This window comes from Cryptotermes secundus, unplaced genomic scaffold (assembly GCF_002891405.2).
Source record: "Cryptotermes secundus unplaced genomic scaffold, Csec_1.0 scaffold142, whole genome shotgun sequence".
Taxonomy (NCBI): domain Eukaryota; kingdom Metazoa; phylum Arthropoda; class Insecta; order Blattodea; family Kalotermitidae; genus Cryptotermes; species Cryptotermes secundus.
Window position 1 is genome coordinate 954,037 of NW_019743148.1, and position 14,710 is coordinate 968,746.

The 14,710-nt window shown below is 39.8% G+C and overlaps 1 protein-coding gene and 1 long non-coding RNA gene across 2 annotated transcripts in view; one reads left to right on the top strand and one right to left on the bottom strand.

The window, feature by feature from the left end:
- Positions 1-11,543, top strand: part of LOC111873772 (aspartic protease Bla g 2-like) — a 19,709-nt gene extending 8,166 nt beyond the window's left edge. The window contains exons 5-9 of the mRNA XM_023868721.2: positions 323-522; positions 1,453-1,575; positions 5,681-5,834; positions 8,745-8,840; positions 11,047-11,543. Coding sequence (XP_023724489.1) covers positions 323-522; positions 1,453-1,575; positions 5,681-5,834; positions 8,745-8,840; positions 11,047-11,190 — 717 coding nt within the window. The 3' untranslated portion in view covers positions 11,191-11,543. The remainder of the gene's footprint in view (positions 1-322; positions 523-1,452; positions 1,576-5,680; positions 5,835-8,744; positions 8,841-11,046) is intronic.
- The window catches only part of LOC117283036, a 289,651-nt gene extending 276,712 nt beyond the window's left edge, over positions 1-12,939 (bottom strand). Inside the window, exon 1 of the long non-coding RNA XR_004514033.1 lies at positions 12,466-12,939. This is a non-coding gene — a long non-coding RNA (uncharacterized LOC117283036). The remainder of the gene's footprint in view (positions 1-12,465) is intronic.
- Positions 12,940-14,710: the final 1,771 nt, after the last annotated feature.

Below are 14,710 nucleotides of genomic sequence, written 5' to 3' on the forward strand. Positions count from 1 at the left end.
CAAGTCTGCGCTGAAAGGGACCAGGTTCGAGTCCGTGGATGCAGTGAAAGCAAAAGCGACGCAACTCTTGAAGAGCATAACACAAGATGACCTGCAGCACTGCTTCCAACAGTGGAAAATTCGCATGGAGCGGTGTAGGGATCGGGGAGGGGACTACATTGAAGGGGATAACATTTCGACTGTCTGATTTTTTTTTAATAAAGGGTTAGAGCATGAATCCGGTTTCTTTATTGCCACACCTTGTATATTAATGCGAAATATTCGTCACCCCAAGAATTTCTTCTGCAGCTGATGATATTTTCTTCGTTAATATTTGTATCAGATCAGTACGCTCAATGCGCCGGAACAAGGGTTTGTACTGGCTACGGACATCTCATCCGAGATCTGCTTCTTGGACGCTGATGGTGTTGCAGGACTGGGTCGACCAAAATCAAAAAGAGCTGCATTTAATCTGCCCACAGTGCTCGAAACATTCGTCAGTCGAGGAGAAATTGAAGGTGTCTTCTCAATTTATCACGCCAGGTAAATAGTACAATTAAATTCAGTCCAGATGTTATACAACACGAACCTAGGTTGCATTCTTGGGAATAAGTAAAAAGTAAAAAAGTAAAGCTATCCCTGTAACAGGTCCTGAAGACCCACAGGGTTGTGAGACGCTAAGGGTCCCACATTACCTTGACAATCGGCTCAAAGATGGCGGTAAGGTTGTCAGCTTTACGCGCCGCGCTTCACTCCCCAGGAAAATTATTTAATTAATTCCTGGTACTCATTTCTGTTAGAGGCTGAGTAAACAACAGGGCCTAGTGCGGCCGGAAGGAATAGATCCATTGAAAAAAAAATCCAATGACCTCATCGGGACTTGAACCCGCGACCTTCCGGCTTGTAGCATAGTACCTTAACCACTTGAACCTTCCACGGTCAATTAAATTACTCTTCATTTCTTGATGTTTATTTCAGCGAATGACTTCATTTCAAGTCGTTCGTTTCACATACAGAAATTAATAGTGTCTAAAATTTCGCAAATTATCCAAAAATTAATATGTCTAAAATCGTTTCGGATTATAATCTCTATCCCAATATAATGCCTATAATTCTGTCAGTTCATACTTCTTCTGTCCAGGTGTCATCCCATATATGTACTTCTGACATATTCTAATTCCCCAAAAGATTGTGATTAATGCAAATTAATCCTGGACTACATGCATAACATCACCTTAAGAAAGGAATGCTCTATATAATAAAATCTGGGATACTGTATATATACATATTTCGGTCTAGAAAACCGAAATTAACGGCCGCGGGGATTCGTTGTGCTGACCACGCAACACCCTCTATCCGCTAAAGTTGGCACTAAATTCGACAAGCAGCGGTCGCTCGGTCGGTATAATTTGCTTGTGGAATAAAGCCACGGAATTTGATATACATATACATATATTGCCTGGATGTTTGCAGACGTCCTGATGGGGAATACGTCGGAGAAATCATCTTCGGAGGCGTGTTCCAGAGACACTACAAAGGAAAACTCACATACGTGCCACTGATTGATTCGAGTACATGGAACTTCAAGTTGGACTCGTAAGTTGGAAGTTGAGCAAGTATATGTGGTATTTTTACTTGATTAACATTAAAAGCACATGAAAATATTTCACAACAGAAGTCGCTCAGCAGTTCTTGCGACTGGAGACAGGTTCATATCTTAGTTGTTCTATAGGCGACAAATCATTTGTTGCATGTTAGTTAGTTAGTTATTGGGGAGGGTGGGTTTCCCCATGCACTTAGACCTGCATTGGTCCATTGTGCTTCCCTCTATGATTTCTACCAGTCTATATATCCTACCGGTACTGGTGCTTACCATCAGTCCCGCCCAGCCAGCGAGACCGGCTCTACTAGCTGAGAGGTATCTATAATGCTTCCCCCATCTACCAGAGGTATTAGAGACTGCTGTTGGGCGGGAAACGTCCGTTAATTTGGCAGTGACCTCCTTTGGATATATGAGGTTCTTTTACGTGCCGTAAAGCTACGACACGGGACCCACGGCTTAAAGTCCCTCCCGGAGGACTTGTTCCCTGAATTTTTCCGCCCTTAAAAATTTGACGAACTCCGCCGGGTATTTTAACCCGCGTACTACGAGTCATGAGGTGGGAACGTTACCTCTAGACTACGGAGGCCGCTTTTGTTGCATGTTACTGTCACGTCAGTTTCTGGGCTACAATGATGTCGTTATTTATGGACAAAACCGCAATTACAATAAATAAAACGATATGAACGCTATTAAACGTTACTGAGGAGGGTTTTCTAGAAAAAAAACGAGGAGAACATTTAGCATGTACTCGCGTCGCATCACCAGAATGCAGGATAAAACTGTAAGAAAAAGTTGTCTAATAACTCCTCTGAAAATATATAAAAGTTAAAATCTTTCAGAAACGAAAACAAAAGGAAATAAGAAAGCATTAGATTCGGAAAGAAATCTTACTATCATTCTTATTCTCATTCTTTATCAGTCTGCCTCCTACACAGATTGATCCTTCATCATAATTTCCTTTATAACTGTGACAAGAAACTTTGGATGCTGTAAGCAATCTTGACATCTTCAGGGCTCGCACTAGATACTTCAGCAATCATGAAGTGAACACAGGGACGGACCTATCCAATGAGATCTTTTAAGAAATTTTCTGACACCATTAGGTTCCAGGAGTGATGAGAGCGAAAAAAAAAAACATGCAAAGAATATAAGTATTATGTTTTTGGACATTATGCATCGTCCTGTCTATTGCCTAAAAAACCGTCCTGCTTCCTTTTCAAAACAACGTTTCGGAGACCGAATTCTGTCCCAGTCCTCAGGTAAAACCTACTCAATTGGGTAACTCTGTCTATTGGACCCAACTGAGTAGGTTTTACCTGAAGACGGAGAGAGAATCTGGTCTCCGAAACGTTGTTTTGAAAAGAAAGCAGGACGGTTTTTTAGACAATAGACAGGACGATGTATAATGTCCAAAAACATAATACTTGTAGCAATATACCATTGTCACAAACCGTTAGATCTTATATGCGAAGAATATATTTGAGAAAATGGCGCTGAATTGAATATTTGAATCTAAGAAACAGAAATATCAGGGAGATCCAAAAAATTGAACGAAAAGATTCATTGTTCATGCTCTTCGCCTTATATGATTAAGAGGCTAAAATCATATAGGATGAGACAGGAAATGATAACTATATACACAATATTCGTCGGGAAATCTTATGGCAAATTAGAATACCTAGGCATGGACTGTGGATTAATACTAAAGTGCGAGATTCAAGTGGCCTGTTCTTCTGAACAATTAACTATTTTCTAGTCCCGTAAACTGCTTAATTAGTAACTAGGAGACCATACATTTTCTAAAAAAGATCACGAGCTCTGGAACCTTCGGATCCTCAAGGGAAACTCTCCCCAATTTTTTTGATAGGCTGCAGACTCGATCTGAGAACCATTCCAGATGACATACGGAATAAGTTCATTTTACAAATTACAAGTGAACTTCAAGCTTTCAATATCCAGCCAATATCCTCACTAACTGGCCTAACATGTCCACAAATTGTCTACGTTTGTTTCTTTGTCCCTGTTCTACGTATGGAATAATGAACAGCATGGAAATTACGGAAAATTAAGTGAGAAGCACGTGTAACAAAACTGTCGTGACTTATTTTAGGCAAACCCGTGCCACAGCTCAAGCGATTAGTCGCTGGGTTCTCACCGCGGCGGCCCGGGTTCGATTCCGGGTCTGGTCAAGTGGGATTTGTGGTGGACAATGTGGCGTTGGGGCGGGTTTTCTCCGAGTACTTCGGTTTCCCCTGCCAATCTTCATTCCGCCAAATTATCCATCATCATAATCACCCGGGGCAGGCTACAATAGGCCAATCAGTGGCCGTCGTGCCAAGTGGGCCTAGCTGGACTCCACCCCTCACTAATCGAATTTAAAAAAAAAATATTTTAGGCAAATATGAAATATGTCTGGAGGAATCTACAAAACCACTGAACTTCAATCTGCATAGTCTGTAGCCCGACTGGGATTCGAGCAGACTGCCTCTGTAACATAAAACATGTGTGATAATAATTACACGGAAATGTTTGGTTTGTTGTTATGTTTATTGGTGAGATTTAAAACAGAATTATTAGACATGCTTACTCTCTATCTCTATGTGCCTGTGTCTCTGTCTCTCTCTGTCTCTCTTTCTCTCGCGCCCTTGTAGTTTCTACACCGAAACATGAAATAGAGTCTACATTGAGCCACTCTCAAACCCCTCACCTGGCTCTACAATATGAAACATTCTGGCTTTCAGTGCATGGAGCCACGGCTGTCTGTAGCTAGGACACCATATACGGTTGAACGCATAAATCGGTGCACGTGATATTTACAGACATTGTCAATATGTGGTATCTCTGCTGTAAATAATACAAAGAGATGTGGTGTGATAGTTTTTATTTACGGAACTTTAATTTAATGTTATTATAAAAAATATGCTGTGTGTTTATATGCTGAAGTTACTTATTTAACTACTTTGTCAGTGACGAGACTATACAGTATAAATGATGAAATGATTAACGAACGTGGAGCGGCTCATGGGATGAGAATTGGGAGTGGAAACCGACATCCTCAGAAATATGCAGTGCTCTAAATTTCATGTTTTAGTTGAGACTTTAAACCATAATGATACTGTATACATTACTTGTGAAGAGTATTAAAGGAGCATGATTAATGATTAATCCAACATGAATCTAATTACAATCATTAAGTGAGAATTATTAAGAAAATGTGCCATGACGACATTCAGTGTAGCAGTTTCATTATTTAAGTATAGATTATTTTTAAGAGTAATTGGGGTCACGCGGTAGTGTAGTTGGTTGAGGCACTGTGCTACAAGACGGAAGGTCGCGGGTTCAAGTCCCGATGAGGTCATTGGATTTTTTTCAATTGACCTAATCCTTCCAGCCGCAATACGGCCTTAGGGTCGACTCAGCCTCTAACAGAAATGAGTACCAAGAATATTCCTGGGGGTAAAGGGCGGCCGGCGCGTAAGGCTGACAACTTTGCTGCCATCTGTGAGCCGATTGTCTAGATAGAGGGCCTCCGTAGTCTAGGGGTAACGTTCCCACCTCGTGACTCAGGGTACGCGGGTTCAAACCCGGCGGAGGTGGTGGAATTTTTAAGGGCGGAAAAATTCAGGGAACAAGTTCTCCGGGAGGGACTTTAAGCTGTGGGTCCCGTGTCATAGCTTTACGGCACGTAAAAGGACCTCATGTCCCAAGGGGACCACTGAGCCAAATTCAGGACATTTCCCGCCCAAAAGTAGTCTCTAACGCCTCTGGTAGATGGGGGAAGCATCGAGATGCCGCTGAGCCAGTAGAGACCGAACTCGCTGGCTGAGTCGGGACTGATTGCACGCACCAGTACCGGTAGGGAATAGAGACTGGTGGAATATCATAGGGGGATGCACAATGGACCAACAGTTGGTCTAAGTGCATGGGGAAACCCACCCTCTCCAATACAATACAATACAATAGTGTGGGACCCTCAACGTCTCACAAGCCTATGGGTCTTTACGGCCTGTTACAGGGATAGCTTTACTAACTTTTACTTCTTACTCCGGTGGAAGAACGGGCACTTTATCAGCTGCTTTACACATTTTTGTCATACAGCCTGCAAGTCGGCAATGAAGTAGTCGTCAACAACACGAGGGGTTTCATTGACTCGAGCAAATCTGTCATCGTTGGACCAACTGCAGAAATTAACAAGATAAACGAAAAACTGGGGTGTACGAAGGGGCTCCAAGGTTCCTCAAACATATGCAAGGTAATTTAATAAGCCTATGTGTATTAAGTACATTATCAATGTTATTTCTAGAGAAAACTCTAGGAAAAGGTAAAAAGTAACTTCTGAAATAGAAAATATATATTCAGTCTGAAAGGCTTGAACATATGTCTAATATTTCTGTACATATCTGGGTCGTTCTTGAATTCTTCCTTCCTTAAGATAAGAAGTCGTAGGTTTATGGGATTCCCCTGCTGTGTACGTGTATTTGCATTTGAGTATGTGTGTATGAGTTGTAGCCGTACCACTGACACCACCAGCTTTATTTGTAATTAACTTTTATTATAGTAATTACGCATAGGGTGTAGTAAGGAACATTCAAGGGTGACTTAGCCCGATTCTTGGTTTCAAGAATAGGGCCTGCTTCACTGTTACAAAGACAAGGCAGGAAGTACCCTGCAGAGTTTTCCAGGAAATTCAGTTCGAAAGTTGACCGGCAGGATCCTTTGGTAAAGTTACACTTGATAGGTTTTGAACCCAGCAAGTCAAAAGTGGGAAGGCCCGCAAAGTACGCTACTGTATAATTTTTCAAGCAACTGTCAAAAAGTCCGTTACGTCATCAAGGGTGAAAGTCGCTTGAAACAAGAAGATGATTGGAGCAGTGAGAATTACAGTAAACTCCCAATATTCAGATTGTTTCAATCAGCAGAATTTAGGGTAGTAACTTGGAGGGGGAGCTGAAGCTGTGAAGGCTTCTTGCCTCAAAGCAGAGTCAGTCTGCAAAAGTAGTCGCTTAATAACTCGCCAAGGATATAGCCGCAAAATTAGTGTGATTCCAAGTTTTGTTTAAGTGTTTAAGTAGAAAGTAAAATTATTTTTAAGTGTGTTACTAGAACAGTTGCCAATCATATTAAATAGATGTCTTAAGTCAGAATCTAACTAGCATTAGAACCAATGTTACTCATTGAAATATTAAAACTGCTCATTAACCAGTGTTCTATAGTGCCTAGCATTAGTCAGTCTTGTCTGCCCGCTAACGCGAGGCCTGGATAAACCTGAGACTGACTCTCATTGCCCTAGTGCTAAATCACTACCTATCACCAGTAGTTTCCGGTTCGTCCCCCCTTTATTCCAGAATATTAAGCCTTTATAATAAGCTTACTGGCGCCCATCCCTCACTATAACCCAAATCCCGTCAACATTCACAATAACAACAATAAGGGGAAGAAGAGGTGGATAAGAAGGACGGGGCAGCAACCTACAAACTCGACACCCCAACAGGTGAGAGGGAACGGTTAGAAACAAGTCGCTCCCAAATGTGGGCAGGGAAGAGCGGTTATATAGAAACAGTGGCGACCAGCAACGGTTGCGCCAAGAGTGGCAAACGACGGTTACAGAGTCCTAATTCCGAATTCTGAAAAAAGTTGGTTGATTTTCAAGAAACTTGTCATAAATTTTGTGTCATGGGAGGTCAACATCATATTTTATAATATCGTACATTCAGTAACATGAACGTGGCTGACGCGAGAAGCGGTGAGGTGGAGCAAATAATAGCGGAACTTAATTTAAAGTAACCTGATAGGTTACTTTGTTATACGTACAGTGTGTTCGCTGCATCACGAAACCGAAATCCACACTTCCCGTATTTGCGAGATGCGACTGATCACAGGATGGGTATCCAGCAACACGTATGCATATCGGTGCTGCAAAACATTTAGAAAATGGACAGATCTCTTTTATTCAGTGTGACGCAACTCAGCAGCGAGTGGTATCTTGATCAAGATCTTACTTCTGAGAAAATCATTTTTGTTGTTCAGTATTATTATGCTTCCGGTCTAGAAAGCCGAGATCAACGGCCGTGGAGATCAGTTGCGCTGACCACGCGACACCCTCTATCCTCAAAAGTTAGTACTAACTTCGCCGACAAGCGGCGGTTGCTCGGTCGGTATAGTTAGCTTGCGGACTACAGGCCACGGAGTTTGTTTGTTTTGTCTTGTAATATTATTATGCCAGAAAATAGTTCGTATACTATAAGAATTAACTGGATGCTGTAGATTATTGTACATATTAAGCGTTGTTCTTTGTATAATTTTGCCGGATAGCTTTAAAATGAACACCCCGTGTGACAGTCTAGAAATGAGTTCTGTACACAGGTTGCATAAGACACAAAAATTCCTTATTCAGGTAATATATCGTACTTAGTGACATAGAAATAAAAATGTATTAACTCCATAAGCAATGTGAGATTTCTGTCTAATTAAAATTTCACATAATATACGTGCCATATATTGAGATATTTCAGAGTGTCCAAAGGGGCAGAAGATGTATATATATATTATTTATTTATGTATTTATGGTTTATTTAACTACGTTGTCATTAATTCATAACATAGCTTCGACTGAAAGTGTGGTTGCTGAAAATTCAATTGGGAAGGCTGTGAAATGAAACAGCTGTGACCTAATTCGATGTAGTGGCATTTGCCTGGAGCGACGGAGAAGAAAAAGAACTCGTTCAGAAAACTGGTTTTTCTGTCAATATTCGAACCAAAAACCTCACAAATATAAGCCAGAAGCATTACCGCCTGAGGCGATTTGCATATTACGATGCATACAGGTCCAAAATGTAGTTCATGAAGGCCCTTATGTAAAGCAATTAATTAACGTGATACTGACATTGCTCCAATGAATTTAGCGGAGGCTCACCATACAGAATTTGCCTAAATTGGTCAGGTGATATGGGCCCTGATGAGGAGTGGCATAACGGAGCAAACAGGCGTTCTCTTTTCCAAAATGCACCTGCAAGAAATGTACGTGATATATTTCTTTTAGATCTTAAATTTTACCACTCCAAAAATCGAATATTTCAATAATTGCTTCAAGACAGTACACTGCGGGGGTGTTCTAAACACAAATACTGTATTGTCACATTACTGAGTATTTCTCGCTTTTCAGTTCAACTGCAGCGAGATTGAGTCTCTACCAGACGTGACCTTAGTAATTGGCGGTAGACATTTCAACATCAGTGCAGAATACCATGTTCAGCAACAAGTAAGTGGCTACTACTTTCATCATACTGCTACACTCAATATGCCTGCTATTCCCATCGCACCTTACAGATCGGTTTCAAACTAGTATCTCGTCTTTTGTCTGCAACAACACTGAAGTGCGTATGGTTTGAAAACGGTGTTAATTTAATGTTACACTTTTCTGATTTAATAGACTAAGCAGATATTCAAGCACAAAAGCAATCAAAATCCAACACCTAGACCGCCTGCGAAAGCAGTTTCAACGCAAATGTTAATAATTGTTATTTTTCCAAATTCTGATTTCCGCATATTTGTATGTTCCCCATATAAATGTTTCTTTTCTTTCGTCTTGCTTTCTCGTATTTATAAATGTAATTAACATACAGTTTTGCAGATACGTAAAGACTAATTAAAAGCTGACAGTTTTATTGAATTCATATTTAGACAAATCTGTCCACTAATTACAGCAGTTGTAGCTCGTTAGTAAGTTATGTATGGGAGCTACCCGACTGCCTTTCCTCTGCTTTGCCAAGGCCTCTATCCAGAAGGTTTTGTATAATAATATTCTAACAAACAAGACCGTGCTAGTGCACATTGTTCCATATTATTGTTCTTATTATTATTATTATTCGCCTTGATGCTCTCTTTCTTATTCACGTTTATTTTGGCTCGAAATTCTGCCCTTCTGTTCTGGAAATTGTTGGTCTCAGAGTTCCTGCTCGGTACATCACAGACTTTGCATTGTTCAGTGTTTGCTCCTCATCTAAAAATTGTCCCTCTGCTAGACGTGCAGCGGCTGCTAATGTTGTATGCAGGGATGTTGACCTATCCGGAGCCAGGAATGTTCTCCCCAAACGATTCTTAAATATAGTATAATTGTTAGTATTATTATTATTTGCATGTACAATCAACAGAATTATTATTATCTTTTGAAAATCTATACTTTTCATTTCTTAATTAAATATTTATGTTTCATTTCTCACTTCTTAATAACACTTACATTTATGTTAAAGAAATTATTATTATTGTTGTTATTATTATCATTGTTTGTTTGTTTACTTTTCTACATTATTGTGTTTTCCCCAATGATTGCCTGTAATTTGTCTTTGACTTTATATTGAGTTTGTCTATAATGTAATTACTTTTATCTACACTGTGCTCTCTCTGTGATTGGCCTTGCGGCTGTTGACTCGGCACATAAATAATAAGGAATTTAATAATTCCTTATTGTTATTATTATTATTTTTTTTATTATCATCACACAGATCAATTCAATAATAAATTGTTTTGAAAATCTTAAAACCATGCGTGCTTCAATGACAGAATGCACCAGTGGAGAACAACCGATGATCCGATTGGTAAAGTAAAAAAGATCTAATGCAATCCGTTGGAGAACGACACTTTTAACTATTCTGATAACTGTGTTAGTCAAAGGAACGTTTACGAACCGATGGAAAGATTAAAAAAATGGTGGTCAAGCGATGTTCTAGACATCTTGCCACTACTACTGAAACCACACTGTTCAGCGTAGGACTATGCATGAGGAGAATAATCAAAACTGAATAAACTTCATTTATGCATCTGAACTGAGCATCAGAATGACATGCAGTTAATGGTCCAAGGTTAAACCAAAACAAGTGCATCCTGAAGAAATCAGGAAACGTGTGACAAAATATATTCAAAACGCGGCGATTACACTCAAAAAAAAAAAGTCTGACTTCCGTGCCATTATTTTGCTAAAACTTACAACAGAATTGAAGAAATAGTCTTCTGGGATTTGGCACCGTGTATATGTGGTGTTAACCGACGTTTCGGAGGAACTTATGGCCTCCATCTTCAGGGTAGAAGGAAAAATCTGCAGTCTGCTTTCACCGGTTCTCACGGTCTCTTCGCTTGCGGATTTCTTATATTTTTCCTTCTACCCTGAAGATGGGGGCGATACGTTCCTCCGAAACGTCGGTTAACACCACATATACACGGTGCCAAATCCCAGAAGACTGCTTTCTTCATAGTCACCGCCGTGAAAGCCTCAAATCTTACAACAGAATTGCCTGTAATCGTTTTGCTTACATACTCATTCAGTCTGTTAACTAGGGTTTCTTTTGTTTACGTTATATCTGTAAACTGCAAAGCCAGGAATATCATTTCTACAATGAAGGAGTAAGCTAACTGATAGATCTTCCAGATACGCTTTTGCTGTTACTGTCATTATATATGTTGTGTTACAGGGTTCTTTGTGCTATTCCGGTTTCTCTCCTTCTGACCATGCGACTGTTTTCCAAATAGGAGATTTCTTTATTGATCATTTTATATCTGTATTCGACTCAACAAAAAACCGTATGGGTTTCGCAATATCTACAGGAAGTCTGTAAACAAGAACAAGTCTGGCGAGAAATTCGGACACCGCATCAGAAAAGAAAACTGCGAAATCATCTCCAAGAACATATTTCTAACTGGAAACAAAAATGTATTTCTATTGTTAGTTCAAATATGTGTTTTACTCAATTCAGAAAATTATGTAGCCCGATTAGAAGTCATGTATTCGATAATTTAAACGTATTCAAGTGTGTTTTAATTATATTCCAATCAAGAAATACCTTACTTCTCTTGCACTAAATTGCACGTTTAAATATGCATATAAATTGCTGTATACAACTGTGTTCTGTGATTTAGTTCCTTGTAATAAAGATAAATAAAATGCATGTGGGCTTCTTCTTTGGGTTAAGAGGCTGAATTTGTTGTGATTTTTATGCAATAAACAATAGACTTTACTGCGAGTGAGTCCTTGTAGTGGAGTGCCTCAAATCTTGACAGCCATGAAAAATAATAATAAATAATAAATTAAAAATAATTTTCAGTAGCTGGCAACACAATCAGTGATTTATTCTTGTCCAATTTTTGTTGCTAGTGGGGTGGGACTAAGTCCCTTGTACTGCGGCCACTTCTGGCCTATTGTACCAGCCCCAGATGATAGGTGAGGGTGATTGTGGAGCAATTGGTGGAATGAAGATTGGCAGGGGAAACGGGAGTACTGGGAGAAAACCTGACCCAGCGCCACTTTGTCCACCACAAATGCCACTTGACCAGACCCTGGGATCGAACCCAGGCGCCGCGATTGGAAGCCAGCGACTAACTGCTTCAGCTATGGCGCGGCCCTTTCCCTATTTCACATATATAAGACTGTAGTGTACCAGTAATTGTTGTTTTAAAAGTGGAGAAGTTCCGGGTAAATAATGGCCTTTTTTTTTTAACTGCACTGAGAGACGTTGTATAGCCGTAAGATTCAATAGAACCATTGCCTTGGCTTGTGTAAGACCGTATATGAAAGTGGAATTTGAAATGCATGTAAAGGACCAGCTATGTTACATCTGAAAACTAGAACTGAGGTATAAAGTGGACGCAAATCTAAATTGACATCGCCTCTGTAGAAATCTTTCACTGGGAGCCTAACGTGGAGGGAAAACGACATCTTACAAACCAATAGCTAAGAAAAGAAATCGCTTCCACAGAGCTGCAACCTGACAACTTAAGCCTCGAGTCATGGAGGCTGCCAGAGAGTTGCCTGTCACAGTACTACTTTGAGTCATTACCATGACCAGCCCGGGACCGCACTGACATGACAAGACCGTGCCGATGTTATGGCGTACCTGATTTGTTGCAAATACCCCGTACATCCTCCTGTAGATGGGTCCTTAATCGCTTAAGGTTCCGCCGTCTGTTTTGGTCTCAGCGTTATGGTTTCCTAGGAGCTCCTCTTGTCGTAGTCCTTGGTTCGAAATCTTCATCGAGTGGATGCTACTTCCGTTGAAAATGTCACAACGTTATCACTTAGGGAACCATTGCAATCAAACACACGCTACCCGTAGGTACATGAAAATCAACGCGTAAAATACACTCGTAATTTCACATTACTAGTATTGTCTTAGCGCTCAATGTCCCCACAAAACATGCAACAGCACAGTTCGCCTTCACTCGCGCAAACACACGACAAAAACGTTAAGGTCACACGATATCAAAGCGCGAACCAGATACTGATATCCTGCTTGTCACAGCCACAGTCTGCTTTTACCGGTTCTCACGGTCTCTTGGCTTGCGGATTTCTTATATTTTTCCCTTCTACCCTGAAGATGGAGGCGATACGTTCCTCCGAAACGTCGGTTAACACCACATATACACGGTGCCAAATCCCAGAAGACTGCTTTCAACATAACATCACCTTACCAATTTAGATAAAATACATATTTCTTATACCCAAATCAGCCATGCTATTTTTATAACCCTTAGCGCAAAGCAAATTGCAATAATTTGCAGACAGGTCGCAAAGTAAGAACATTTACGTGGTATTGTATTTAACCTAAATGTATTGACTTGGTACTTCGTAAAATAACTTAAGAAATTTCTCTAACTTATATATTATAGACAAGTCAAAATGTTACGATGGGCTAGCCATGTAGTTAGATAAATATGATGGACACATCTAACTTCGATGAGAAAAGCTTTTGGAAAGAGAAACGACAGCATTGAGAGGATAACATTAAAATTCCTAATTAAATAAAATTGAAGACGAAACTGCTTTCGGAAAATGTGCAATAAAATTAGTTGGTATTAGCGAAACTCAAAACTTCCACTACTATTACTAAAATTAATTACATAAAACACATGATTTATCCCTACTGGTGGGAGTGAGTAATGTATCAGAAAAATATGTGTCGATTCATTAATATACACCTCTACATAAGTTATATATTCTAAAATAAGTAAATATAAGCTTACATAAATAGCTATGCACACTAATACTTCAACAGAACTTATCTTTAATAACTATTTACACAAAGCATAGTGTTAAATGCGTTTGAAGTTCATACGTTAAATACACCGTTGCGTCAACTGAAAATAGTTAAGTCGTTTCTAGACTTTACCGACTATTGTCACTTTTTTAAACAAGGAGTACTTAATTGGGTCCACTAGAATTTACACTTTGAGCTCCGGTATACAATTTAAATTACTATTCCTACAGTACAGTACTATTCTATTATAAAAAATTAAGCTATCCCTGTAACACACCGTGAAGGCCCATAGGGTTGTCAGACTTCGAGGCTCCCACATTTTACCTAGACAATCCTCTTACAGATGGCGGTAAGTTTGGCAGCCTTACGCGCCGGCCCCATTTTACTCCCCACGAAGATTCCTGGTACTCATTTCTGTTAGAGGCTGAGTCTACCCCAGGGCCATAGTGCGACTGGAAGGATTATGTAAATTAAAGAAATCCACGTCGTCGGGACTCGAACCCGCGACCTTCCGCCTAGTATCATAGTTCCTCAATCAACTGTGCTACCGCATGCCCCAATGTCTAACAGCGCAATATAATTTATTTTACTTTCATTATTCATGTTGGTGCCAAAAAAATCAAAATATATACTGATTATTTCACTGAATATTTCATATTAATTTACACCTCGTAATTATATAGTTACGCAATTTCCGGTCATAAATTCTATGTAAATGTAAAATTTGGAAAACAAATTGTTCGTAGCTTGTACCTAAGTTACTCGTTTAGAATCCATCATATATTGAGTATTTAAATTCTTATCGCTACAAGGGCGCCAAAATTGCTGTGAAATTTGCAACTAGTCCTTCGTGCTAATCTATGAATATTGTAAACTGTAGATATACAGTTCTTAACCTTATAATGTGCAATTTAAGCAGTTATTATGATTTCATCATTTAATAAATTACTGTGAAATTTCCGATGAACAGTACTTCATTTCGACTAAGTAAAAAGCAAAGTCCAAGTACCAAGACACATTTTTTTTTTATTCTCATAGTGGGGGGGGGGAGTCCAGCTGGGTTCACTCGGCACGTCGGCCACTCATGGCCTACTGTACATGCCCC